General features: G+C 47.0%; 1 protein-coding gene across 2 annotated transcripts; it reads right to left on the reverse strand.

The window, feature by feature from the left end:
• Positions 1-401: 401 nt before the first annotated feature.
• TXNDC5 (thioredoxin domain containing 5) lies at positions 402-26,217 on the reverse strand. Of its 2 annotated transcripts, none has more exons than XM_077144094.1 (10): positions 26,200-26,217; positions 21,259-21,408; positions 16,978-17,083; positions 12,015-12,111; positions 9,042-9,157; positions 6,888-6,974; positions 6,086-6,229; positions 3,136-3,218; positions 2,017-2,146; positions 402-854 (listed from the first exon to the last, which is right to left on the reverse strand). In XM_077144094.1, exons 2-10 carry the CDS (start codon positions 21,345-21,347, stop codon positions 732-734), a joined length of 975 nt encoding a protein of 324 aa, XP_077000209.1. In that variant the 5' UTR covers positions 21,348-21,408; positions 26,200-26,217; the 3' UTR covers positions 402-731. The 2 variants fall into 2 exon arrangements, with proteins under 2 accessions (XP_077000209.1, XP_077000207.1); XM_077144092.1 differs by lacking the exon at positions 26,200-26,217 and adding an exon at positions 25,348-25,613.
• Positions 26,218-27,389: the final 1,172 nt, after the last annotated feature.

Below are 27,389 nucleotides of genomic sequence, written 5' to 3' on the forward strand. Positions count from 1 at the left end.
CGGGGACATCTTTCACCCCATGAGAGAGAAACAAAAGGATCCCTTGAACAATAACTTATTTGACAAATCTCAACACACAAAATCAGGGTATCGGCGTTATCTTACTGAGGCACGCGGTCAAAGTACTGCTGCTTTCATTATGTTGACTTCTCATGGTGAGAGGAATGAAAGAAACAGAAAACCCAGTGGCAGCAGTGAGGGTATCTCCCAGAGGGGTGGGTTTTTGTTTTTTTTCCAATCTGTTCCAACTGATTGACCAACCACTCCGGTAAGAACTCAGTCGTGACCTTTAGAACAGAAGGGCGCCAATGCTGCAAGCTACCATTACAGGACTTGCGGGCAGTTTGTAAAACTAGACTTTGGTAATGAGGTTTTCAACAAAATCACTCAGAAGCCAGAAAGAGCCCAGCAATTTGATTTTCTTCCACCTCTTATTTTAGTCTCAAAGGAAATCATTTAAATTTTTATCAAAGGAAGGTTATAGGGAACATATTGCCATCGAAAATATTCAGTTTGCAGAGTGACCATGAGTTACACATCGACGTAGAGAAACTCAGAGACTCTGTACCATGCGTTGGCTTGAAAAACGCACACACGAAGATGCCGCGAATCTAGTACTTTCGGTTTTCTGCGGAACCACCACTCGGAAGAAGGCACCCTCAGTGAGACATGACTCCATCCCCTTGGCGCGCACAGGAGGCCAGGCAGGCGAGGTGAGCGCCCGCTGGACTTCACAGTTCGTCTTTTGCCTGACGCAAAACAAAGTGCTGTAAGGAGTCGAGATCTCTACCACCACTGTGTTCACTGATTTTTATTCCTGCCCGGAAAAGCAGCAACGTGGGATAGCCTCGTACCTTTAAAAAAAAAAGTTTGCAAGTCAAGTGGTCTGATTCACACACAGACTGCTTCTTAAATGAAACTAGATAACCTCCTACAGTTGTGACTGAAGAGATTCTAGGCTTAAATTTTCAAGATGTTATAAAACCATTTTAAAAGGACCAGGTATTTAAAAGGCTGAGCCTTGGGTGCTGTTTGTTCACTTGTGAATCGAAGGCAATAGTCTAGATTAGCATGAAAAGAATGCCTTCCTCCTAAGGTGCAGCTCCTCCACCTGGACGAGACGCTGACTAGTCTCCTGGTGGCTCTTGTTAAACTGCAGGTCTGGGGTGGGCCTGAGACTGCATTTCTGACAAGCTCCTGGGTGACACCCAAGCTACTGGGGAAGTGACACTTTAATAAAGTCCTGCAGGATACGTACTTTCCAGCTGTAACCCAATTCTTTCATTTTGGGTATCTTTTAATAACGTCAAGGTATATATATATATATATATATATATGCCTACTGGCATCTACTAATGGTGAGTAAACTGTGTACCACATCTATTCTCAATCCAATGAGGTAATGGCTTCAGATGCCCCAAATGTTTCAGAAAACATTGCAAAAAGAAAAATGTACATTTGTGGTTCTTCCAGGCTAGCCTGCAAGCTCTCGAACGGTGCTAACCACCCCCAAAAGAGGCAGCGGTTAAATTAACAATCCCTGCACGAGTTTGTCTTGTCTCTAGGGAACATAGGTTCTGACGTTTCCTTTATATGGCCAATGCACTTGAGAATGCTAGCTTATGTCTAAAAAATTAAACCACTTAGATACCTACAGCAAAGATTATGAGTCAGTAGGCCATCCCTCACCCAGCACTGGCCACGGAAGTGTCTCCATTTTTTCAAAGCCTGGAGTCTCAGATAACTGCTCAACCTTAGACCTGGACAAGGCTAACACAGGCCTGCTGGAAAAGGTGTTTAACTGAGAAAAGCAGGCAGGGATGAGGAAAAACTCTCCTCTGAGGGCATATCTCTTTCAATAAAACAATCTGAAAAGTACAGAAAAAAAACCACTTTGTAGAAAGGATGAGAGCAGACAGTTATCTTGGTTGAGGCCACACCACCAAATGACTGTTCTGCTGGGGATCCGCTGCTACTGCCACCCCCAGTCCCCACGACACCATGGCATACACCTACCGAATATTTGCTGCAAACAGCACGCTCGGCAGTACAGTCCACTTCAGCTATCTTGACTTCCGCCAAACCAGGGAATTCCTTTTTCGAGAGTTCCTCCCAAGTTGGGGCCAGGTTCTTACAATGGCCGCACCTAGAGATAAAACCATGACAGCTCTTTTGAGGTCCTGGGCCTCTTTACCTACATGTTACCACCTAGCCTTGTTTTCCTCTAACGAGGAGTCAGCAATTGCCTGGAAACTTACAAAACATCAAATGTTCTCACTGGTTGTGCATCAACTTCTCCTGTTTCTCCTTCCCTCCTCCCAAATGAAGAAGTCAAACGCAATCCAAAGTAGATTTTTGGCTCACCTGATAAAAGTAAGCTGATCTGAAAGCAAGTTTAGATTTTAGAGAGCATTCCCATGAGATGGTCAGCTAAGCTAAGTGGTTGATGAGCATGTGGGGAACAGAAGAAAATGAGGAGGAAACAAAACTGGCTCTATGCTGTATGCCACTTTGCTCTCCAATCTATTGCTCTCCAAATAGTCATGAGATAATAACAAAGATAAAAAATTAATGAGCCCTTGATGTATAAGAGCTGTGCACTTTTGTTCAAGGAACAGAAACGTCAGTAAGTGTCTTTAAAACTAATCGTCTATTTAAGAAAAACCCTAAAGCTATACAGGTCAAGTGTGAAGACAAAAGGTCCCCTTTCACTGAAGGTGGGTAGTTCACATAATGGGGAGAGGGTCAGAAAAGAAAAGGGAATAAAGTAATGGGTAGAAGGGTAGGTGTGAATGGAACTGAAGAGTGGCCTCTGAGCTCTACCAACCTGCTGCAGCAGAGAAGAGAATCTGAAGTTGTTTTGAAACACCGAGACCGTGGCAATCAAATCTAAGAAGGTCTGGCACCAACCTGAGTATGTGAGCATCACGATGGCATTTCCTGATTTCTAGCAACATGGCCTCAGCCCACGGGGCCTGTGCTCTCTCCCCCACCCCAGACCCCCCACTCCCATGACGTGTAAATGTAATATCTGCCCAACACTGAGTCTGGGGGGTTGATTAACGAGCTGAAGAAAAACATCCTGTGACTTCAGTGGACAAGGACAAAACCATTTCTAATGAAACAGCCACTCACCAGGGAGCATAAAACTTGACGAAGGTTATTCCTTCTGCAATGGTGTCGTCGAAGTTGCTTTCAGTCAGTGCCAACACCATACCCTGCAAGGAAGGAAAAGCCACAGTTCAAACACACAGGGTAAAGGAGAACAGGGCTGTGGTTTGATAGGAGGGAGGGGACAGGGAGCAGATACATGTCCCAAGCATTTTTAAAAACTGCCATAATGCATGTTCCAAGGCCACCCAAAAATATCCCCCACTTGCCTGTCACAAGCTACACAAAAGAGAGGGCGGAAGCCTCTGGCAAGAGAGGCTGAGCTCAGGACAGGCCAGGAGGAGTGGCAGGACAACAGGTGCCATCATAAGGGGAAACGGTAGGCTGCTAAGTCCAGGGTGGATCTCCCAGTGGGGAGTGGGGTGGGGGGGTGAGGGGCTGAAACCCCAGGGCTGTGGTGTGAACGGGTCGAGGACAGGGAGCCCTGTGCTCGGGTCTGCCCTTCCCAGTGTAGAAGTGCCAACAGAAGAACCCAAAACTCCAACTTGCTGGTGCCACCTGAAATCTGTCCGCCTGCTGTTCTCCTCCCTGACCGCACCTCACTCCTATTTTATTTAGTTGGAAAAATTTCCCTTCTCTAACAGGAGGAACCAAGTCACAAAAGCACATGCAAAGAAGCCTTTGCATGCGACAGAAGCCTTACTCCCTCCTCTGAGCACAGGCTCGATACCCCCATCAAAGGCTTCTTCATGAACGCAGATTATCCTAAGCCCTGGCTGCAGCTGTGAGTGGAAAGGTGCCACGAGGGAGCGTGCTTTTATAGCGGCTCTATTTGGCTTTTCCCTCCCTTGCAGAATTTGCACAATTTCGACTACGCATTGCTCCAAAACGGGTGGGCATCTGGGTGATGTATGTCAGGGATTTCAAGCGGAGCCATCATGGAACAACTACCCTTTTTCTTTATGTCCAGGGACAGCATGCCACCCTCGCTAAAAGACCCAATAAATGGTGGAACACTTTACTATAAATAGAGTGGTTCTGTGTTGGAGGGGAACAGTCATAGCATATAATTATGCTCCATTTGGGGTGACCTTTATGACCACCGGAACACACACGCCTCCTCGAACGTCTGTGGATATAATGATGGCCGAGTCGGCTGTTCACTCCCGCAACTGTGGACACCCAGGCAGCTGGCTGGGTTGGCTTTTCCTATCCAATAACGGGCTTTCAGAGCAGGCACTTGGCACACCTGGCTCCCTGCCTCACCTCCCTTCAAGGTGCTTCCCCAGCCTTGAACATCCTAAGTGAGAACTGGCCATGCCTTGAAGCACAGCTGTGCGAACTGATGTGGCGATGCAGGCATTGGAAAGATGCTGAGATAGGCCCTGTGGTTATTAGCTGGAAAATCCAGGCAGTGCTTTCCTGGGAAGACACACCTGGACCCCGCTTGAGGAGACGTGTTTTCACCAGTGACTTCAGAGTCAGCTTTTGTCTGTAGCTGACAGCCCAAGAACCGGCTTACCAGGAGACACCCCGCCTGGCTCCAGCCTCAGAGGCCTGAGCGGCCACAGGGCCTCTCTGCCTCAGGGACCCCCACGGCCCCGAAAACCAACGTCTCAGGACTGAACTTCTCCCCCTGGTGCCCAGTTGCCATCGTCTGCCAGACACACCTGGAATCTGATTGTCACTTCAGACCCCCTCCTCTCTCCTCGCACCAGATCCCTCTCCTCTCACCTCCCACCAGACCCCCTCCTCTCTCCCCTCACTTCCCACCACCCGGTACTGCACTCAGGAGATCCGACTCCTCAAATCTGGTTTCCCCTTTTTTTTCTTCTTCATTGCTCAAGAGAGGGGGGTTTAACATCTCTTTCCTACACCCGTCACCAGTCTTATCTCTCCAATTCGAGACTGCTAGACACCCATCACTGGCTCCCTATACTTACAGGGTAAGGTTCAGAACCCCTGACGGCTTGACAAAATTTCCTACAGTCTGGCTCCCACCTCCGACTCCCCCGGCACCCTGTACACCCTTCCTATCTCCTTCGCACCCCAGGCCCAGCTGCCTGAATGTGTGCAGCCGCCCTGGCCCACTGAGCCTGAGCTCGGGCTGGCCCCTCCGCCTGCAAGCCCCAAGCCATCTTTTGGCCTCTGTAGGAATGCTTATGCCCTGTCCGCCCCCCACCTCTCTCCAACTACTGTGGTTCCAGCTCTGCTCCTCGTCCCAGAACATCGTGTGCACGTGTCACATCTGCCCACCTGGTGCACTGGGCTCCCTCCTCGGACAGGGGCAGGTCTCGTTGGCTCTGTTCCCTGATGGCCCCGTTCAGTGCCTGATGCTCAACAAGGGCTTGATAAGTACAGAAGGAGTTCATCTAAAGTCTCTCCGAGATCCGAATGAATGAGTCTAAAACTTTTATGAGACCCGAATGAATGACTCTAAAACCTTTCTGAGATCTGAATGAATGAGCCTAAAACCTCTAAAATGTCTGAGAGAGCCTAAACAAACGAAATATCCCACAATCACACTTGCCTCTCGATGCCACTGTGTAAAGCCTTTCTGCTATAAATCGTTCAGGGGCTTTGCCACAGCATTCAAGGAGAGCGGTCAGGGGAAGTCATGGCAACAAGCAAGCAGGGGACCAAGTGGCAGCAGCCAAGATGTCATGGCAAACACGGGCAAATACGGTCACCCCCCAGAGTTACCGAGTCAAAAAGAAGAATTCTCTGGAATCGGACACCAAATATCTCAGGACTTTATATCTATTTCAGGTCTTTCCAAGGGAAGCTTTTGTTTACACTTACCCTAAGCAGCATGTGAAAAAGTAGAAGAAAAGGTTTCGTGTTGAAATGGCAACAGAACCGAGTCTCAGAATTACTCTTTATGTCCCCAAATGGTCTTTCTGTCCAAAGCGTTTAAGAAGCAGGTGGGCACGATGCCTGCAGATGTTGCTGGCCCCCTGTCAGAGGGACCCACCTGGTCGGCAGCAGGCTCGGTGGCCTGCACGGGGGCCTCTGAAGGTTGGACGGTCTCTGAGGTCCCCCCGTCTGTGCTCTGCAGCTGCGATCCCACGTACTCCCTCAGCGCCTCCAAGTCTCTCTTTCCCTTGTACTGATCGATCTGTCAGAGGTAGGAGCCGACAAGCAGGCAGTGAGTTGCAGAGCCTGGAACTGCTGCAGCCTCCCCTCCATCCACTCTCATTCACCCAAGAAGCCCCATGGTTTGTCCCCCCGTGGCTGTGCAAGCTTGCGTTTAAGCAGGAGTGTACAGATGACAAATCTCACGTTCTGGCTTTACCACTTCCCCTACCCCCTGCAGGGCTGGAATCCTAAGAGTGCACAGGGAAAGCCTGCCAGTCAGTCTACCTGCAGACCGGACTGTTCTGAAGAATGGAACCTCAGCCTTGGACAGAAAAAGTGGCACTGGAAGGGGAGAGGGGGCCCCTTACCCAGACCAGAAGTTAGCCCCACTCAAAAGTCCAAGAGATCTGTCTTGGTTCTCAGAGCACAGTTAACCTGTATCTGCAGACTTCAGTTATTCCAGCAATAACTGAGCCAACTGAAATGTTTTAGGAAGGTATAAAAGCTGACAGGTTTGAATTCTCACCCACCCTTATCAATGAAAAGTGACATTTCTGCCTGTTCGATGCATTCCTCCAAAGCAGAGCCCAGACGGACGACGGTGGCAGGTGGGGCAGCTTGTAGACCACGCAATTGCTCACCCTCTTGGGTTCAGAGAAGAGCAATGTCTGTCTCAACACTAAGTGCTGAAGACTTACCTTTTTACCGTCTCGGAACCAGAGAAGGGTGGGATAGCCGCGGACCTGGTTTCCAGAGCAGAGCTCATAGTGCTGCGTGCAATCAACCTAACACAAAGGAAGATGAGGTTCGCGGTGGGTGACTTTGGGAGCTTTCTTACAAAACAGACTACTAGGCACCTGATACTTAAAAAATATGTATTTTTGAAAAACCAGATTCTGTAGCATCTCTGCCAGCTTGATACAGTTTCAAGAGAGACATCTCCTAAAGGCTGAGCCAAGATACACCTGAGCCATGGAGCAGGAGGATAGGATTTAATCTGGGGATGTGATTTATCTTAGCTCAGCTGCAAATGACATCATTTAGGAGGTAACATTTCAGCCTGAGCAGGTTAGAAGATGGACGGCATGAGCTCTGGTCTGACATTTGGGAAAGAAGGAGGGGCTGGCCCAGTCGTGGGGGTGGATCCCCATCAACTCAGATGCTACTAGCTTAGACGCTTACCCTCATGTTCAAATTGATAAAGTTTTAAAATCAAGGAGGAGCAAGCAGTCAATTCTAGTATATAGCCTATACTAAAGGGAAATAAAACCTGAGAAGATGTGAGATTAAGATTACAGCCTGTTGTTCAATCTATAAATTTAATGTATCAACTATCACAGCTCTTAGAAATTTTCATTTAAAAATTAAACCTTATAAAGATTTGGCTTGTTCAACAATCTCATGCAACATTTTATTCTAAACGATTTCTTTCTTTTTTGAGTGTCTTGTGATACGAAGATCAGCTAAACAGAACTAAGTTGTTTTCCTCTACGTCAACAACGTAGGATAAAAACACTACTTCAGCAGACAACACTGAAGCCAGAAAATAGGTAGGGTACTAAACCGAAGCACAGGGCACCTCAAACCAAGGAGCAGAGGGAGGCAAGTGTTTTTAAGGATCCAGTCTCATCCAGCCACACAAATAGCCAAACAGCTCAGGCCTGGTTCTGCTTAGAACTGTACTGGTATAAACTAAAAATAAACAATCACCTATAAAAATTCAGATAATGCAAAAATGGGGAAGACAGAAAACTGGAAGGTTACTTTATGATTACATCTATGAACTGTTCAATAAATATAAAGTCACAGTTATCACACATGATTGAAAGCATTCAATAGGCCATAGTAAAAACCCAAGTAACTATCAGCCATAACAACCACTGAAATTTATTAAACATTTGCTCCACGTCAAGCATTGTTTCTAAACTTTTTACTCTCATCCTCAAGAGCACAGCAAGGCAGATTGTCTGGGGGAGGTGTGGAGAGTGGCCCAGTGGCCAGCCAGCATGGGCAAAGTGAAACCTTGAACCTGGCCAGGTCTGACCCACCCCCACCAAATGCTTTTTTCTTTCTTTCTTCTTCTTCTTCTTTTTTTTTTTTCTGTATTTTTTGTTTGTTTGTTTACCACCATATGCTTCAAACCATCTCCCATGCTGGATAGGTCATCTTATTAACTACAGTTCCTGGACATGTCACATCATCCCCTCTGTACATGCTGGCCAGGTGGCAGAGTCGAAAATAGACATTTTCATAAAAGAAAATCCACACAGGGGCAGCCTGGTGAGAGCAGAGGATGGATGAGCTCAAGAGTGCAGGGAGACCCTAGAGCTACTCTGGAGCCTCGCCTAGGAGACTTTCAGAATATCTAGTTACACCGAAGTGGCTAGGCATCACTCTGGACATAAAGCTGAAAATCTGGAAAGAATTCCAGGCAGCAGTGCAAACCAGAGCTCCCCATGAGGGAGAACAAAGCTGAGGCGCTGACTGCGGGAAAGCACTACTTGGGGAGCTCAGAGGTGGAAGTTCTCCAAGAATTTCAAGTCAACATTCTCTAAGGCTCTGCCCCACATCTTTGCAGAAAGGGGGCTCTGGGACTGCCAATTCAGAACTGGCCATCTCTTCAAAATAAACAAAGCGCCCAAGTTCGTAATTTATCTATACACTGTGGAAAAGCCAGCAGACTCGAGACCAGGCTGCCATCTGTGAAGGGGAAATGAATTATCAAGTGGCACACTAAATGGAATTAATAAATCAAGTTTGCGACTTTGCACACAGAGTGAATAATGGGCTACTCTGCTAATTAATCCAGCCGAAGGCGGTCTATTTCCAGTTTAATAAGAGCTTTCGCTTACCTTGCCAATCTTGACAGCTTCGGAATGTTCAAGGCCCAGGGCCAGCTGCTCCCAGGTCGGAGCCAGAGCTTTGCAGTGGCCACACCATGGAGCGAAGAACTTGATAAAGTGGTTGCCTTTAATGGAGAGCCAAGGTGGAGAGAGGGCGGTAAGAGGCACTGTTACTTTACGTCAGACCTAACTAGAGACTTAATTGAAGAAGAATTAGACCTTTGTCCTCTTGTTCAGCAAGTCTCAGCTCTGTATAAGCCCTGTAACTGATAAAGCGACTCTCCGTCAGATAGGTTTACATTGATGAGTTCGCAACGATACTCAAAACGAAACAAGACAACAAAAGCGAATTTGTCATCTCTGGAGGACAACGAGGAACCAATACATCCTTGTGTAAACCAGCAATGGGGCGCGGGTGGGGGTAACATCAGGCATGTCTCCTGCCTTTCCCCGGGAAGTGACAGGCTGGGACAAGTTCTCTTGCTAAAAATGAAAAAGGAATGGCTGACTGAGAACATCAGCGCTGTGCAGCTTGAATGAATGAGTGGGTTTAGGTGGTGATGGTGGACGGCTGCTGATGCCACAAAGATGATCAGACACCCTGTCCTGGCGCCAGCTCTAAGTTTTGCCCCCACTACCCACAAAGTTAATCATGTCTCAGATTCAACTCCAATTTATATGGAATAGGGAAATCAGGGAAACAGGTTAAACTACACTGCAGGGACAGAATCGGCAAAGCCAGGGCTGTTCACAGGGAACATGAAAGGTCCAGCAACCTTTAAGGTCAAGTTCAACAAATAAAATGCAAGAAAGGAAAAGAGGTTTTGGGGGCGGGGGGAGACCTGGATGGTGGGGATGACAGCACAAAACTACGGGTGTCGTTAACGTCCCTGAATTGAGTACTTGAAAATGGAAAATTTTAGGCTCTGTTACTAGAATAGAAAATTTTTTTAAAAAACATAGAACTGTATAACACAAACAGTAAACCCTAACCTGAATCATAGACTACAGTTAATCAGATAATTACAATACTATTGGCTCATCAATTGTACCGAAGTTCCCACACTAATGTAGAATGTTAACCAGGAAAATCATGACTGCGTGGAAGATAATATGAGAACTCTACTTTCTGTAGGCCTTTTATGTAAAACTACAACTACTCTAATTAAAAAAATAAACTTTTTAAAATGTATCTATAGTTAAAGTGTGATACGATATAAATCAAGAATCCTGGATTTAAATTCCAGCTCTGCTGCTTACTGGCTTGCTGTCATAAGCAATTTACTCAGTTTTTTCTAAAACTCATTTCAAAAAAAAAAAAGGGACAGAGACTTAAAAGAGCTATTTTAAGACAACAGCCAAATGAAATAAAGCTAGTGCTTTGGGATGAACTGTTTGGGTGATGAAACCAGAAAGGCCAAGAAGTGGTTTCCAGGGAAGTATGGAGAGAGCTTCCTGGGGAAAGGAAGGGCTGTGATGGGAACTGGGTAGGGCAGAGGAGGGGCCCTGGGGTAGCAGGAGGAGGTTCAGGGCTTAAACTTGACCCTGGTTACAAGAGTGACTGCTTTACATTTGTTTTCTGCATCTGTGTTATATTTTATAGTTAAGAAGATCTAAAACACTGAGGATCAGCTCACTGGCTGGGGGGAGGGGAGGGGGCCTCCAGGTCATTATGTGAACACTGAAGATTTTTAACTAGGCTCCTCTACAGGCTAAGACTGCAAATAAAATCAGACTGTGGGCAGAGAGCAAACTGCAGAATTGACGGGAATTTAAACTTGACTCAGCCTCAGAGCAAGGGGCTTTGCTATGTTTGACCCTCTCCAACGCAGCAATGGTGAGTTGGAGGAAAACGGTGAAAAAAATTGCTTAAAAGAATCAATGACTTATCTGCAAGGCTGAAAACATATGTGCAGACAGTTTGCATCAACTCGTGCTGGGAGGTAGAGAGCTGTCAGAGCATCTGTCGGGGACCCCAGAGGGCAGGAAGCTACTGGAGCTGCAGAGACCCGGAGAGTGGTACACGGTGGCACCTGTAGAGCTCTGTCTTGACTTTGCTTAGCGAGGGGCTGGGGTGAGAAGGTGACCTGGGAAGCACAGCCTGCACTGAGCCCGAGCTAGTCGCAGCTTACAGTGGATACCCCCCACGGGAAAACACCCCGAAGGTCCTACTGCCTGTTGTCGCAGATTAAATAATAGCCTTCCATAAAAATGGAAAAAGGCTGACGGCATCAGAAGTTATTTCAGACATTAAATGCAGTAGGGGGAGAGAGCTTCAACTGCTGTGGGTTTGAGGTTCTAAAGCCAGACACAATTTTAAGCCCCTTCTCACAACATTTTCAATGTGGTCTTAAAGGAGGATTTCTCTCCTTGGTAGCATTTGATAATGGAAGTCGGCAAGGAGGCTGAATTTGCTTTCAAGCCATTTACTGCTGAGCCAACGTCTCTAAAACACATCTATGTGTGACAAGAGGGAGACATACATTACTGATTTTAGAAATGGCAATTGAGTTGTTCTGATATTTATCAGGCACCATTTCATGTATAAAGAATCTCCAACTTGATGCATATACCGGTGCACTAAATTCTGTGGAAACAAAGGAAAGCTTTTGCTTTATGCCTCAGGCCATAAAGCATGTGATTATCATCAATATAAACCAACAGTGTTCTCCAAAGCTGCACTGTCCAGCTCGTGCACAAAGGAAGTCACAAATTCCTGATTTGTGAGCTCCAAAATTTCCATACATTTCAGGTTTCGGTTTGGCATTAAAACTGGCATTTCTGTAAGGGCAGAGGACAAAAAGGAAGAACAGTTTCCAAGGGAGAAGCAATGAGCAGTGTCCGTTATGGGTCCTGAAGAGAGAACCTTGCTACCGGGATGAGCCCCCAAGTGGCAAGAAGGCAAACAAGCAATCAAGGAGTACCCGTCAGTGGTTCTAGGATGTGCATCCTAGCTGTCAAGCCCACAAGAGTCACACCTACCTTGCGCCACGTGCAGCTCGAAGTTGCTTGCTGAGAGCTCATACAGTCCCTGCTTGAGCTCAGGGGCTTTGGGCGGCTCCACTTCTGGCGCTAGCGTCTTGAAGTAAGAAAGCAAACAAGAGTCACCAAGTCTGTCTCTAAGAAAGAGGAGGTGATGCATCTGTCTGAAGACTTGATAAGTCAGTCTATCGAGGAAGCAACTATTAAAGTCTCAGGCAGACTTCCTCCTTCTCTGTGCAACGCTGCTGGCTAGAGGGAGGCAGGGTCAGGAGGGAGTTCTATAAAATCAGGACCCCCTGGCCGGCCCCAACCTTGGCGCTGAGGTTCCCAGGCAGTGGGGTGACTGCCCTCTCCACCCCAATCTGCCCTCAGCTGTCCTCTAACCAAGCAAAGCTAACAAACCAAAGGACAATCCCATCCCAAGTGAGTACTTTGTCCCCTTCTTTGGAACGTTAGTTGTGATTTCCCATGGAATACAGAATAAAACTCCTGGAGAACTCATTCAGAAGGGATTCATACGTACAGAAACAAAGGTAACAAAATGGACAGAACAGAATGCAAGACCATTGGGGAACAGGAAACTGGGAAAGAAGATAAAAGCACGACCAGGAGAGGAGAAGGAAAATTCAGGAGAGTGAAGGGTGACAGTAAAAACCTCCAGGGCAGGCACAAGCAGTAATTTTAAGAAAGAATATAATTCACAGGACCGTATTTGGGACAGGAACATACAACGAGGGGGCACGTGGTTTTCTAAAAGATGCTTTTGCCACTCCCTGCATAGGAATCAACGTTCATGACAGCTATATGGTCACCTCTACACAAACCTAAATTTCTCCAGTTGTTTTTGCTTTTACTTCCCAACGTTTTATTATGAAATTTTTCAAACATATGGAAAATGTAGAAGAACTGCATGCCAAACACTCACATACCCACTACCTAGCTTCTACAGTCGACATTTTGTTAGATTTGTTCTATCACACGTTTAGTCATCGCATTAGGTTTCGATGACCATATAAAGAAGCTGGTGCTTACAAAATCCACTGAGCCTATCACAGTTGTCTGAGCTTATAATGCACTTTTTCTCAAACCCTTTTCACAAGCTAATTGGAAGTTGGCCACCAAGCCACATACTCTACATTGGAAGCTCAGAAGGTTAGACCTCTAGGGGAACAAGTTGCAACACAAAAGTTCTGGTGCTGACAGAGACTCATGTCTGGATAATTCTTCTGCAAAGCACAGGACACAATGCAGACCTTGCCATCCACATCAAATTATTTATGTGATTGGGAACTCAAGGCACCCGACTTTAGAAGGTATCTCATTCTGTTACAGCGTCCATTCTCTCAAGACTGTTTCTACACCTGGCCACTTTTCCTGATTCCAAAGGGCTTCCCACATTTGTACTTCAATGCTCAATCGCCTCCACCCCTTGTGGTACTCTGTAACTCCCACACTTAGCCTGAGGCTAATCTGTCTGTCCTTAAATTTCTCAATTTTTGCATCTAGTACAGCTGTGGCCTCCAACCAAAGTAACCAGAGAAGAAAGGGTAACTGAACCACTATTTTGGTGCAGGCCCCATGTGAGCATACTATTCAATTTTCATCTGATGGTTCAAAATCCTATTAAAGGGTGCACAAGTGGTTCAGTGGTAGAATGCTCACTTTCCATGCAGGAGATTCAGGTTCAATTCCCGGACAATGCACACAAAAAAAATCCTATTAAAAAGAATAACAATTGTGCTTGGAAATTTATAGCTTTTTTGTACATATGTCATTCACAAAAAAAGAAGGAAAAAGTTGACTGTGATGATAAAGTATTTAAGCCCTCTAGCCTCCTATATTCTGGAATAGCTAGCAGGAAAAATATGATAGGATCTTATTGTAGCCCAGGAAAAACTCTGGGATCTGTCCTGTAACCACTTTTTGAAGAGTGCTTTGAAAACTATTGCTTATTTTTTTGTTTTGTATATATGTTATACTACACAATAAAAAAAGTTAAAAAAAAGAATAACCAAGTACTGTCAGGAAAGACTTTGAAAGCACTGAGAGCTCAAAGCCATGCAAACTTGTAATCATAAAAGCACCATGAAGTTTTTCTTTCTGCTGCTGGTTTGTCACACTTCCAAAATGCAAATGACCCACGCAGAAAAATGCCTAGGAGAAGGACAGTTATGTGAACTCCAGTGAGTTCAAGTAAGGTGAACTAAGATGCTCTATTTAGCTCTCCATAAGATGCGCACAGGGCTTTAAGTGCTAAAATGTCCATTTATGGAACCTCATGGGGCGCTGTCCCTTCCTGTAATCCAGGGTGGGTATGAGAGCAGGCTCCTCTGTTCTGGGGACACCACAGCCCAGTGTATCGTAGAAATGGGGATGTCATGTCTTTCTGGAAGCAACATCAACTGCTCTGATTCTCATGAAAGCAATCTGGCAAGAGTCATCAAAATGGTCTTGCCAAAAAAAAAAAAGAAAAAGGTCTTGTACTTTCACCTTGCAATTTTATGCCTGGAGATAGATTCTGAAAAAATCTTTCAAAAGAACGAAAGGAGTCCTTTGCGGCATTACAGATGACCAAGAAATTATAAATGACCTAAGTATCCATTGACTGAATAGTTGAATTATGGCAAGCACACATGATAAAATATAAAATATGATCTATACAAAGAGTATGGACTAATATAGAAAATCCTCAGTGAAATGACATGCATTTATATTTAATGGTTATAACTGTTTAAGGAAAAAACAGAGAGAATCAAATATGGAAATATAAAAATTGGGGTAGAATGTAAGAAAACGGCGGGTTTTCATTAAACTTGTTTAATGTTACCATTAACGCTGGGGGAATAAGATCTAATTTTAGCTAGCCTAAAAATGGAAAATGGATATATTAAGCTACTTACTAGCTATCGAGGTACAAATACAGATGAAGAACTTCTTATAAGGCGGTTGCTAAAAATAAAAAGCTAAGTCCAACCCATAGAGAATTTTTGGTTTGCAATATAAAGGGTGCATATTTGGATTTCTGCCACAATTAGGCACATTTGCTACAGCTTAAAAAAAAAAAAAGAAGTCTTACGATGGACCATGCAAAATGATGTGCTTCTGATTTTTATAGTCACTGCTTCCAGCAATTATCTGAGATCTTTATTGCTCTGACACATTACAGTATTGGCAAGTTGGTTAATTGGTTTTGGGGTGGCAGAGGTGGAATCCACGTGGCCATTCCTTCCTATACCGGATACCTCTCTCCACGGCCTGTGCTGAGCCTCCGCGCAACCTCCCCACACTCTCCCCAGCAGCATGGCAGGCCATGTTCCCTGCCCTGAAAGGAGGTTGCCTCTGAGAAGCAGTCTTTCTGCCATCCTGATACAGGCTGCTGGATTTCTGAATACAGTAGACACAGGAGACTAGTTTTTGTGTGTCTGTGTGAATTCACCCATAGCAAATTGGAAAAGTTCATTAAAAAAGTTGGAGGCCATTAGCTCCTCTTTAAAGTCAGTTTCTGCCCATCCAACCCCTCCTCCCAAAAAAGAAGAGACCAGTTTTCAAATAGGAAACGAGCTGAACTTGACTCTATTGAAAGTTACACCTGTCCATTCAGCTTTCTTGACATGAACAAATTTATTCTCTGAAAGTTGTGTGGTTTTTGCTGTTACCTAAAATTGGATACATCTCTGGTCACAGTTCTCTTCATCATATGGTGAAGTTACAGAGTTACAGAGGTTTTAAGGTACCGTGGTGCTTATGTAGCATTGGGCTTCTGACTGGCTGTGGCTTCCAGAGAATGCTTGAGAGAAGGGAAGAGCTGCACGCACCCCAGAAAATGACTCGTCAGCAGCTAAGCACCCAAAGTTGGTCGCCACTGTGCCTGACCCCAGAAAGCATTCCAATCCACGCACGCCGCTTGACACCAAATAGCAGTCTCCACTCACTGCTTCAACAGGAATTACATTCAAAGTCTTCAAATGCTCTTAATGTTTTCATGAGAAACAGATGGCCTGGCAAAGCTGGCCATTTTCCCAGTCCCTCCCCAGTAACACCCTACAAAACATCCAAGTCCCACTGAGGCTCCACAGACTTTTTCCAACTCTGAGCATTAATCAAAAAGCAGCCCGCACAAAGGGACTTAATGAACTGCTTAGGATGATAATGATTTGTAACAAAATGTAAGACCCCCAACATGAACTGGGGAGGGGGTAGGAGTTATAAATTACTTACCTTTAGTACAAGTGGTGGCATTCAGACACTAAAACCTAGTTAAGGGTAGTAAATTACGTTTCCAGCAAAGCCACTTAAGGCCTTGAGGACCAAGAGTTGAGAAGACTAGGGAAGATTCGCACCGTGGGGCGAGGGCTGGTGGGAAAGTCTGTGCTTGGGGCTGGTGGAGGGTGGAGGGCTCCAGGCTTCCTTTGGGAGCTGCGGGCAGAAAGAGCCACAGTGGGCCTGGACTGGACACTACGGCTTATGCCTGTCCTAATCCAAAGACTCAAACTCCAATGTCAAGAAACTAGAGTCCACCGTATGCCATGTGACAGTGGCATGGTAGTGATGTTAAAAAAATAGAGTGCTTCCCTGTTAGCTGCACACTGAAATATCTACAATGACAAGCCCCTGGGGCTGACAGTGCCCTTACACGTAGCGGGTGGTCCTGGATGTGGGAAGGGTTAAGCCAAACAAGCTTGGCAAATTGTGATGACTGATGAAGCCGGGTGATGGGTATATGAGATGCATTAAACTCTTCCTCAAAACATCCATGCATGTTTGAATCTTCCCATAATAAAAAGTTAAAAGACGTTATTAATTTGTACTTACAATAGCAGTGAGTTCTAAATTAGTAAGAAGTTGCTTAGAAATGGCAGCCTTAATTACTCACTTAAAACTGGCCTCTCTCTAGTTATGTTATTAACCCAAAAATGCCAGACGGCGGGTGGGCGGGCAGGAAACACGCTTTCTGTGCACTCACAGTTGGCTCCTCGTTCAGGGTCTGCAGCATCCACTTTTCCAGGTTCTGGAAGTCCCGAGGACCTTGGTACTTCACGCCTTCTTGGCCAGGCTTGAAAAACTTTAAGCTGAAAGAGTAACAAAAGATTAGGCTGAGCAAACGTCTAAAGCACTTCAAACTGCTCTGAGGTGACAGCATTACCTCCTCCAGGAGTAAACTGGTTCAATGAAACAATCAGAACATGAGTTACAAATGCGCGGTGGCCAGGCACAAATCTGATAAAACCTGAAAGCATCATCTAGGAGAGAATATATCCATTTAATCTGAACCTTTAAAAGTTTATGATTTTATTCAAGAAAAATAAAACGGAGGTGAAAACTTCAAACCTGATGCTAGGAATTAAATCCCAAACTGCCAGTGTTCACTTCTCATTCTTTCCCTCCTCTCTCCATCCCCCGCTTCAATAATCTTACTTTGTTTTTAATAATTTAAACTGTAGTGCATATGCTTTACAATACATTTATCTCTGGGCTACCCTGTCAGGTTATCAGACCCTGTGTATGAATTCAGACCAGTGTACGAATACCCAGTTTTTGTGAGAATTCAAGTTTCCAACTCTAAGAAAATCCTTGGCACAGTACACGCGGTTCATTCACTTCCCCAGAGAAGGAACCTGATTTTCTCTACATATATTGGTCTCTGAAGGAAGCTGCAGATAGGAGACCGTGAGCATTTCCTTTAGTGGTGAGCAAAAGCCATCACCAGGGGACAAAATTAACAACTGCCAGTTTCTGAATCACTGGATCATTCCACTGGGGATGAAAAAATATGCACTATATAAAACCTAATAGGAGGTGTCAAAGATGGGGGTGGGGGGGAGATGTGGCTCTTGACAGAAAAAAAAAATTACAAACTAGCATTTCTTGGCACGCTTACTAATCTAAAATGCTCCTAACACTTCTACGGCACTTGTGTAGATTTTGCTAGTAGATGCCAAATGCACAGTTATCAGAACTGTAAGAAGCCAAGATATGCAGAAATCAGAACTTTGGGTTTGAACAGTTAACTCCCCAGTGGCTTCAGAATGAAGTTGCACAGCTATACGAGATAGCCGAGGCACTGGCTGGAGGCAGCATTCAAACAGAAATGGGTGTAGTGGCCTTTCACAGAGCATGAACATGGTACGATGGGACTCAATATTCCTAATGTGTCTCCAACGAAGAAAACAGGCCTGGTTTCCTCAGCAGCTTATAGCTTAAAACCACAACAAACGGCCAAAAATCTAACCCGTATTCCCGTCACTTCATGGGGTTTAACACTTTAAGACCCCTCAAGGTAACATGTAACAATTATGACTGTCTTCACCCATCCCAGAGACATCCAGAATCCCTGGAAAAGTGTTATCCCCATAATGAACTAGAAAATGCTACTGCCCTTCTCCACTTGCCTTCTCACTCTTCCAAGCCCCACTCCCTCCACAAAAGTGCCTCAGAGTGGCAAACATGCGTATGGCTAAAACATCAGAAAGGGCCAGAGATGGTCAAATTCCCCACTTCTCTGCTAAGGCTAAAATACTGTAGAATCTAACCTGTGATTTTCCAATTTTGGTGTGTACTGAGCAATACAAAAATAAACAGATTTCTCTTCTTGGAAAAAAACCCACATTTTTCTAATGTGCCCAACTCCAAGATTCTTCCCTAAGAAGTCCACAGAGCCCAAGGATAAAACTGGAGCTCAGCCTGCAATGGCCTAGGGCTTCCAGCCTGCCCAGACCTGTGACTTCACTTCTCATTGTAGTCAGAGACGGCAGCGGTGGTGGAGACCGAGCCGTTGGGTATAACCTGCAAATTTCTCTGCTATGACCAACCTTTGCACGACAATTTTCTCCCCCTTAGTCATTTGCTCCTCTCTTTCAAGGAGACTACAGGGGACAAAATTTCCACATATATTGCAGACTCTGCAAAAAAACCGAGATAGATGGCTGGGTAAGTCCTTCAGGCCTGATTCCTGCCACGGCCTGGACATAATGATGCTTTACTGGCTCAACAAGAAGTCCTAAAAACAGCATCCAAAGCAGAAAGCTAGCCATCTCTAGGGGCTCTGGAAACCCCAAGCTTTTGCCTCTTCCAATAAAAGTGCCAAGAGGGAAGAATATTATATAAAAGCTGCTATCCTGTCACAAATCCCGAGCTCAGGCACTTAACAGGCACTATCTGACTCTGAGACAGGTCTTTGCTTAGAAGAAGTATCAGCTCACACAGGTAAACCCATGTGTGCCGACTAAATGCTACGCGGCACGCCCTGCCTCCTGCACTTTGTGAAACGAAGCTGTGCACAGCACTTCTGGAGGGACGCGGCAGTTCCTTCCCAAACTGTGCCTATCTGGCGTGAGCTCGTTTTAGTCCCTTCTAACAACTTGAAATCAGTGTGTGGTTTACTTGGCAGGAGACCAGATCTCCAAAATAAAACTCAGGGCACAGAATCCAACCTGGACCTCTGCAGTAGCTGATGTTGCAGCCAGACAATCCTACAACTGGGTCCAGGAGGAATGCTTTACTTCCCTCTCTGAAATCCCCTAACACTTGCCCTTCTCAGCCCTATGGCAGCTCCCATTTCTCCTTCCCTGCAGCAGGGTCTATGGTGAACACAGTACCACAGCCAGCTCACCTCGGCTGCCTTTGTCTTGAAAATGGCATGTTCATGATGTCACTACTTATCTCATCATCCTGGCCCCACTCATTATTTGGGACATTCTCGATCCAAGCAGACTTTACTTTAAGGCAGTGCTGTGAGACACAGAACACTGGATGCCTTAAGGAAGTACATAGAACGGGGGGCATCTTATCTCTATTGACCTGATTTGACGATGTGGCACTTCTATTAGCAAGTGGTGGAGCAAAGACCCAGAGTTCCAGAGTCCTTTCTGGAAATGCCAAATTTGAAAGGAGGAGGCTGGGGGTGGGGTGGGGCTAACAATTGCTGGGTGTGCCCAGATCAGTATTTGCATACACCTTATCTCGTTTAATGCTAGCAATGCTCTGGGGGGTGTTATCATCATCCCTAGTTTGGACTCAGAGGTTAAAGAATGCGGCCAGAGCCATGTGGCAAAGTAGTGGCAGACCTAAGATTCCAATGGTGGCAGATTAGTGGTAAAGCCAGGGTTCAAGCTACGTTCAAGCTCACGGTTCCTTCCATTTTCCAACACTGTCTCTCAGGTTTGAAGGGAAGCTCTGGTTTTACACTCAACTAATGGCTCTCTATGTCGCTCGACTACGTAATGAATGATACAGAACTGGCATCCTCCATCAATCTGAAGAGACACCGAAGTAGTGGCGGAAACCAAGTCCACCCTCTTCTTCCAACAGCACCTTCCCTTTTTTAGAGAACTGTTCTCCCTTCCAGCACTTGCCATGTGGTCTGGGTGGGGCTGCTGATTTCCTACAGGACCCTGCCTCCCTGGGCAGAGTAAGTGTTCTGGGAGGAATCTCCCACCCAAGCTGGATCCCTCAGGGTGGGCCGAAGTGATTCCCCGGGAACCGAGGGACGTGAAGCCTGAAAGTTTTAGGGCACCTCGCAGGCAGCTGAGTAGAAGCAGGCCCCTAAACTTCTGCGGCGGAGGTTCCAGGCTTCCCCAGCAGCCTTCTAGTTAATCTCCTCTTTTGCTTAATGAGCCAGTTTCAATTGCCATGTCTGAGAATCAAAGAACTAGTCACTGTCAAGGGAGTGGGTAGTGGAGCTTGTCAGAACTGCTGTACCCTGATTTTTCTGACAGAAACACAGGAGTTACTCTAGGAAGGATGTTTAAGAAAAAGAAAGGGCAGGCCGCGGTGGCTCAGCAGGCAGAGGTCTCGTCTGCCATGCTGGAGACCCGGGTTCGATTCCTGGTGGCTGCCCATGCAAAAGAAGAGAGTCACCAAAAGCTCAAACTTTTGGTGAAATTGACTACCAAGCCTGGATTCACTGCATAAGAAGTATCTGTGAACAAGAAATGTGACGACCACTTTTGTCTGGCAATCACACTCTTACAAACAGGAAAAGGTTTTTCACACAACAGGGATTAATCGAAGGTGTTTCCCACACAAAATACAAAAAGGCATCTAAAATAGAGACGGTGGCAACTATAACCTTTCCCTTACAACACAGAAGCTTAAATTTAGCACCTCCAAACTCCTCAGAGCTACAAAGGAAGTTACCAAAAAGTTTCACACGGACTTTTTTTTTTTTTTTTTGGCCCAGTGTAGCAGGCAAACAGAAGTAGAAAAACCTCGTAGCTGTGGGAAGGGTGCCCCCCTTCTAACTTACGTGGGGTAGCCTCGAACCCCCTGGGAAGAGCACACCTCCGAGTCTGCCGTGCAGTCCACCTTAACCACGTAGACTTTGGCATCCTCCATGCTGTTGTACTTGTCCCCCAGGTCATTCCATGTGGGCTGCAGCCGCTGGCAGTGGCCACACCTGGAACAAGAAGCAAAACAAGCACGCTGAGTGCAGAGTCCATGTACAGAAGGCTCCTGATGACTACAGGACTTACCCCTCTTCTGCTTCAACCCACCAGAGTTCCACATCATTCTCAGCATGAAACTCAAACTTAGCCAAGTACTGTTCCCAAACCTTCTCGATATGGGCCCTGCTGAGCTCCCATCTCACACCCGTCCCCCCACCCCAGTCCCCATCAGCAGCTCATGTTTCTTCTCTCTGTAGTCTACCCTGGGCCATACTGCAGTATCTGCAGGTTTCTGAAAAGGCAGTATCTCGCCTCTGTACAATTTTGATTTGCAGTGCAGGATTAGTGTGGGTATCACTTCCTCCAAGAAGTCTGCCCTGACTACCCAGGCTAAGTTTGGTATCTGTTCCCTTCTCATCTTCTGGACAGCTGTCTTGCTCCTCCTAACTAGAGCAGCTTAGTACTTTTCACTGTAATTGCTCCTTTATTTAGTCAGATCTCCTCTACTAATTAACCAAATATCCCCCTGTACAAGACAATCGCAAATCAATTCTGTATTTTCTCCAACACGGTTAAAAAAAAAGTTCATGGCCAGACCAAGTTCTAGGGCTGATATAATTAAATGTCAATTTATACTATTTTATTGTTAAAATTTAGTTATGCATAATATTTTTAAATTGTCTACCATTTAGAATATTATGTTAAGAATCCTTGTTTTTTCCCCTCACTCTCTGTATTTTGTAAAAGCATTAGCATTTTCCCTATCATTATTAGATCTACTTTTTTGAGTCATATCCTTTCTTTGATCATCTCTTTAACTGTCTTGGCTGTCTGCAAGGCCACATTTGAATTGTGTCTGAGCCAACACGGGAAACTTTATCCCAAGTCTCCAGTATATATATTCACATAGCCTTAGGGCAACTGGGTTTTTTTTCCCCACTCAGCTAATGTATTTTCATGCTATCTACAATGTAAATACCTGTTGCTGTGCTTTCAAAGTGATTTTAAAAGGCTTGCTTTCTAGGACACCCAACATTTGCAACTATGCAATCTTCCTCCAAATAATTACCAAATAAAACTTGTCTTAAATCTCTTTGCCTTTTTCCAATAGGTGACCTGAAGAATAAACATCCAAAGCTGGCACCGAATAAGTATGCTCCCAGCTAGTGTGTTTCCCCTAAGCAACACTTTTCTGGGCAAAGCCTGAAGAGCCTTTGTTTAATAAAAGACTCAAATACAATGAGTCCCTCTTTTCCAGAGGGTAACTTTGAGGGAAAACTCAGCATTATATTTAAATGTATACAGTACAAGTTGCAAGAAGTAAGCACTGCGTTCTTCTCACTATGAGATGAATGGATGAGAAAAAGCACAGTGAAGCTGCACTGCATGTGGACTTAACTTCTACAGATGCAACAAAGTGAGCCTGGCATGGGGAAACAAGGTTGCAAGAAAAAAAAAAAAGTCAAGTTCCACAGTACACTGGAGTAGAGCTGTAAACTTGTTCCTTAGTTGGCTTTGCCTCCAGCAGGCTCCTTCCCCTGGTGCAAGCAATTTACGACATCAAGGCGGCAAGTTCTTTCTAAAGATGCTCTTTAGTGCTCTAAGGAGCTAAATCCAAGAAGCTATGTGTACTGTTCCAATGCTGGAACCTTCAGAGTGACCATGGGGTGTCTCCAACAAGGCACCTTCCTCCAGGGTTTTCAGGGTTGGTGCTGACTCAAGGGGATTCTTGTCAGATATACTCATTTTAGAACTTAGCTCTTGCATAAGATGTGGCTCCTCTGCATCCTTGAAAAGTCAATACAACACCAGATTAAGAATGAGAAGAAAGAATGAGTTCCACTGTGGCTCCAGTTCATATCTCTGGGACAGCCAGCCGAGTCCAGAAGGCAGTCTGTGGGTACGTAGTAGAGCAAGGTCACCTGGTTCTCCCCATGAAGCAGCCCCTAACCTTGATCTTTTTAGAACCCAGTTTAGGATGGCCAGCAAACTGGCCAAAGGGAAGCTGCAACCTGATGTTGACATCAAACATACAGTAGTAGGTCTGCCCTTAAAGCCGTCAAGTTCAGACCCAAGAGCCACAGATCGAAGTCTTCAAGACACTGTGCCCCAACCCCCAAATAACAGATGAGCTTCCAACATTCTACGGCAATTGGAGCTGGAAAGAGCTGTCAGTGATGGGCAGAGGGACTCATAGCTCACCGCATCTGAGTTCCAACCTGTTCTCAAGCATAGCTTTTACACACCATCACAGAAACCCACAACATTTGCAGCACACAATTAAAAAGCAAACACACAAAAACTTAAAAAGTTAATTTTCTGGGGAGCATCCATCAACTTCTATAAGCCACATACCGTTAAAAAGGAAGTTACTTAATACCAAGTGCTCAGACTTTCTCTCATCCCAGGCTAGCTGGCAATTATGGCAAAGACTCCAAAATTAAACTTCTTTGGCACTGCATGGCCTTAGCTGTGTCTATATGTCAAATTTTCTCGAAAAAGAAAAAGAAAACCCATAGATAGCTTTATTCCATGATAACAGGCTCCAATTAAGTGGTCTATTTAATTGCAATAGTTATGGGGAGATTATTCCTGCTTAGAGAAACTTTTAATAATGACTGATTATTTTATACTACAAAGTATCTTCTGTACCACTGACTCCTAAAAATTCATGTCAGTTGGTTCTTGGGAACTTGAAACACATTTTCTGATAAACTGTTAATAAATAATGGCTATGTCCCAGACAGGCCCCCCCAAAGTTGATTTAACCCCATCACTGCTGGAACACAGTGAGAGCCTGAATTCTGGGCTCTGAGCTCTGGGAGCAAGGCCTTGTGGTAGAAAAAGAGTTTCCCTCCACTTCTAAGGGCACAGAGTTAGCACCATTTGCCAATGGACAGTGTTCCTCAAGTATCATCTTCTCTCTATTGCCCTCTACCCCCCTTTCCCACTTCTCAAGCAGCCTCCTCAGCTCCAAGTAAGAAACAAGTCCCACAGTAAGCATACCCAGGCCAACCTGACATCTCAGGGGCTAGGACCCTAAAACCGTGGCCCTATGCTCTGCCCACAAGCCCGTGCCTCCATCTGAGTCTAGGCCCTAGGAGGCCTGCGCAGTCTAAGCAAACCACAGCGATCTCTCGGGTTAGCAGCAGGGACCCTCGCCAAAGCTCCCACCCCAGCCCCAGCCGGAGGGCAGGAGCTACCAAGTCCATCTATTCAACGGGGTAATTTTTCCCACCTGACACTTTCCAAGCAACCTCGCCCCAAGAGAGTAGAGCAAGGCAGGACAGAGGCCAACGGGCGCCTATCACCACAGAACTCGAACCCACTCCATCAACTCCCATAAACCCCATACAAGAAAAATGACATTTCCTTAATCTCAAGTACCCAGACTTGCCGGCGTTCCCTCTCTCCTCCACGGCTACCTGCCCTCGGCGTCCCAGGCTAGCTCGGGAACCCTCCTCTTCCCGAACGCCCCTTTCCCACCCGACGACACACACACAGACACACACACAGACACACACACACAGTGGAAATTACGCCTTGGTGAGTTTCTTTCCAGAAAACCTTCGCGCCGAGCCCTGGTCGCGGGCACCCGGGGTTGGGGGTGGGTGGGGACGGGGAGTCTGGGGACTGGCTGGGGGACTCCTGGGCTCTACCAGTCTTAAAGGGCGACGGCCTCGGGTCCCCCTCCCTCGGCCCGGGTGGGGCAGAGGCCTTTCCCGACGCTCTCTCTTCGGGACCCGGATCCGCCTCCGCCTCCTCCCCTCACGCCGCCCGGGCCGCCCCGCGCCACGTCAACCCCGGGGCGTCCGAGCGCCCTCGCGGTCCCGCAGGGGTGGCCGCTCGGGCTGGCGGCCCGGCCACGGGTCGCCCCCTCCCCGGGTGCCGCCGGGGAACCGATGCCGGGGCGCAGGCTGAGGCGGGGGCGGGAGGGCCGGGGCCGTTACCAGGGCGCGAAGAACATGACGAAGTGCGCGGCGCTCCGGATGCCGTGCGTGAACATGTCGGCCGTGTACAGGTGCTTGGCGTGCGGGTCCTCCTCGGCACCCGCGGGGGGCTCGTCCGCCTCCAGGGGCTCCTGGGCCCGGGCCCCGCAGCGCAGGCCCCAGCGCCCGCCGCCGCCCAGCAGCACCGGCAGCAGCAGCAGCGCGGCCAGGGCCAGGCGCCGGGGCAGGGGGCGTCCTGGGCGCGCGGGCATCGTGGCGGGGCTGGGCGCGCTCTCGCCGCTCCGCCGGTCCCCTCGCCGGCGCCACTCGGCCGCCCGCCCCGCGCCCCGCCCCGGAGAGGCCGCGCCACTTCCTCCGCCCGCCCCGCCTCCCTCCCCGGCGCCGGCATCCCTCCCCCTCCAGCACCCTAGTCTGCGGGTAGCGCGCCTGACCCATCCCCCAAACCCCTTTCCCCCGGGATCTGGGGCCTCGGCGGCTTCGGGGCGCCCGGCTCCGGGGAGGGGAAAGGAGGAGGCCGGCCGTGGCCGGGGCAGAGCCCTCGTGGCAGCGCTTGGCACCGGTTCCTGGCACTCTCCGCCTCGATCTCGCCGCGCGCTGCGCCTCTCTAAAACCCGGGCCGCTGGGGTCCACTCCGACCCCCAGCAAGGACGGTGAATGGTTGTTAAATGAATGAAGTGGCCCGAGTCAGGCCGGAAAGCCACCGAGGGAAACGTTGGCCTGGATTCATCCGGGCACACAAGAAAGACCCCGGGATTTCAAACAAAAGGAAGGAAACAGCTGCTGTGAGCAGACTGTAGGAAATTGGGCAAAAGGGAGTAGGGTTTGCACCTGAATGAGTCAGGTAGCACTCACCGGTGTGATGAAACTCGCGTTCCACGTGAAACCCTTGGCTTTTCTCCCTGCCCCGCCTTCGCTTGGAGGTGAAGAGGGAAGGGGGTCACAGCGCATTCTTCTAGATCTGGCAGTAAGGATCCGTCTTGCCACCGGCTGCGTCCTGCTGCGCCCTAACTCACCCCGCTAATTGCGCACACTTATTGAAGTGGCTGCTCCTTGTTTGTCCTGAGCTGTAGGGATCCAAAGACAAATGACAACATCCGTACTCTGGCTGAGCTCAGCACCCTATGAAATGACTAAGAGACACCCCCGGGCTTGGGAATGGCACCTCACAATTCACACCTGTGATAATTGAGGGCCTAGGCCTAGCTAAGTTAGGGGGAATGACTGGGTTGCTTCAGGGAATCCTGTTTGGTCCTTGAGTATCCTCAATCCTGCCAGGCAACAGAGGAAGCACCCAGGTTCATCTCTCATTACCCTTCTCCAGCCCCAGGTTCGGCCACTTTTGAACATTTATCCCCAGTTTGCCAAACACCAAACCCATCAATTTCCTTCCCAAATCTATTCTCCAGCCACTTCAGCTTCAGACGTCAGCGGCATCTCTCACCCCTTTGTTTCCCTTATCTCTCATAATTTCAACCAAGCATATTTTCACATATTTATGGTCCTCTGCCATCTGTCTTGCAACCTTCATTTCTGTCCACTATGCTTGGTGTTCGCTCATACCCTGACCTGAAGCCTGAACCATGCTTCATTCACATGGCTTGAAACTCAAATTTGGACCTCACCCTTTGCATGGGGGTTAAACTCAACTTCTGTAGTCTGCCATTCAAGGCCATTCATTTTTTCATGCTTCGTGTCCTTGTAGAACTCACTCACTGACAGCAGTCCAGGGATCCTCTCCAACCATCTATTATTGTCGGATTATTATCCTTATGCTCCCAACACCTCATACTTCCCAAATTCTCCCACTGTGCCATCAGGACATTCCAACAAAGCAGTAGCATACAATCTTACAGCTTCTTTTCCTAGTTTCATAGACGCACAGCTCTAGGGTCCTTCTCAAGTGTTAACTATTCTTTTACATTGTGACTCCCTTGAAGCCAAGAAGTAAGGCAGGTACCTCTGTTCCCCAACACTCCTTCCAAACCATTTCTCCCCTTCCTCTTGCCAAACCTGTTAAGATGATATCACTGGATTATGGCACC

The sequence above is a fragment of the Tamandua tetradactyla genome, chromosome 25 (assembly GCF_023851605.1).
Source record: "Tamandua tetradactyla isolate mTamTet1 chromosome 25, mTamTet1.pri, whole genome shotgun sequence".
NCBI classification, from domain to species: Eukaryota; Metazoa; Chordata; class Mammalia; order Pilosa; family Myrmecophagidae; genus Tamandua; species Tamandua tetradactyla.

Bases quoted from the DNA above. Each gene is read 5' to 3' on its own strand.
- TXNDC5 (XM_077144092.1), bottom strand. From the start codon at position 25,598: ATGCCCGCGCGCCCAGGACGCCCCCTGCCCCGGCGCCTGGCCCTGGCC. The intron at 6,975-9,041 runs GTAAGCGAAAGC...CCTTTGTGTTAG, and splicing joins AAGCTGTCAAGATTGGCAAG to GTTGATTGCACGCAGCACTA. The intron at 6,230-6,887 runs GTAAGTCTTCAG...TACCTCTGACAG, and splicing joins GGTTCCGAGACGGTAAAAAG to ATCGATCAGTACAAGGGAAA.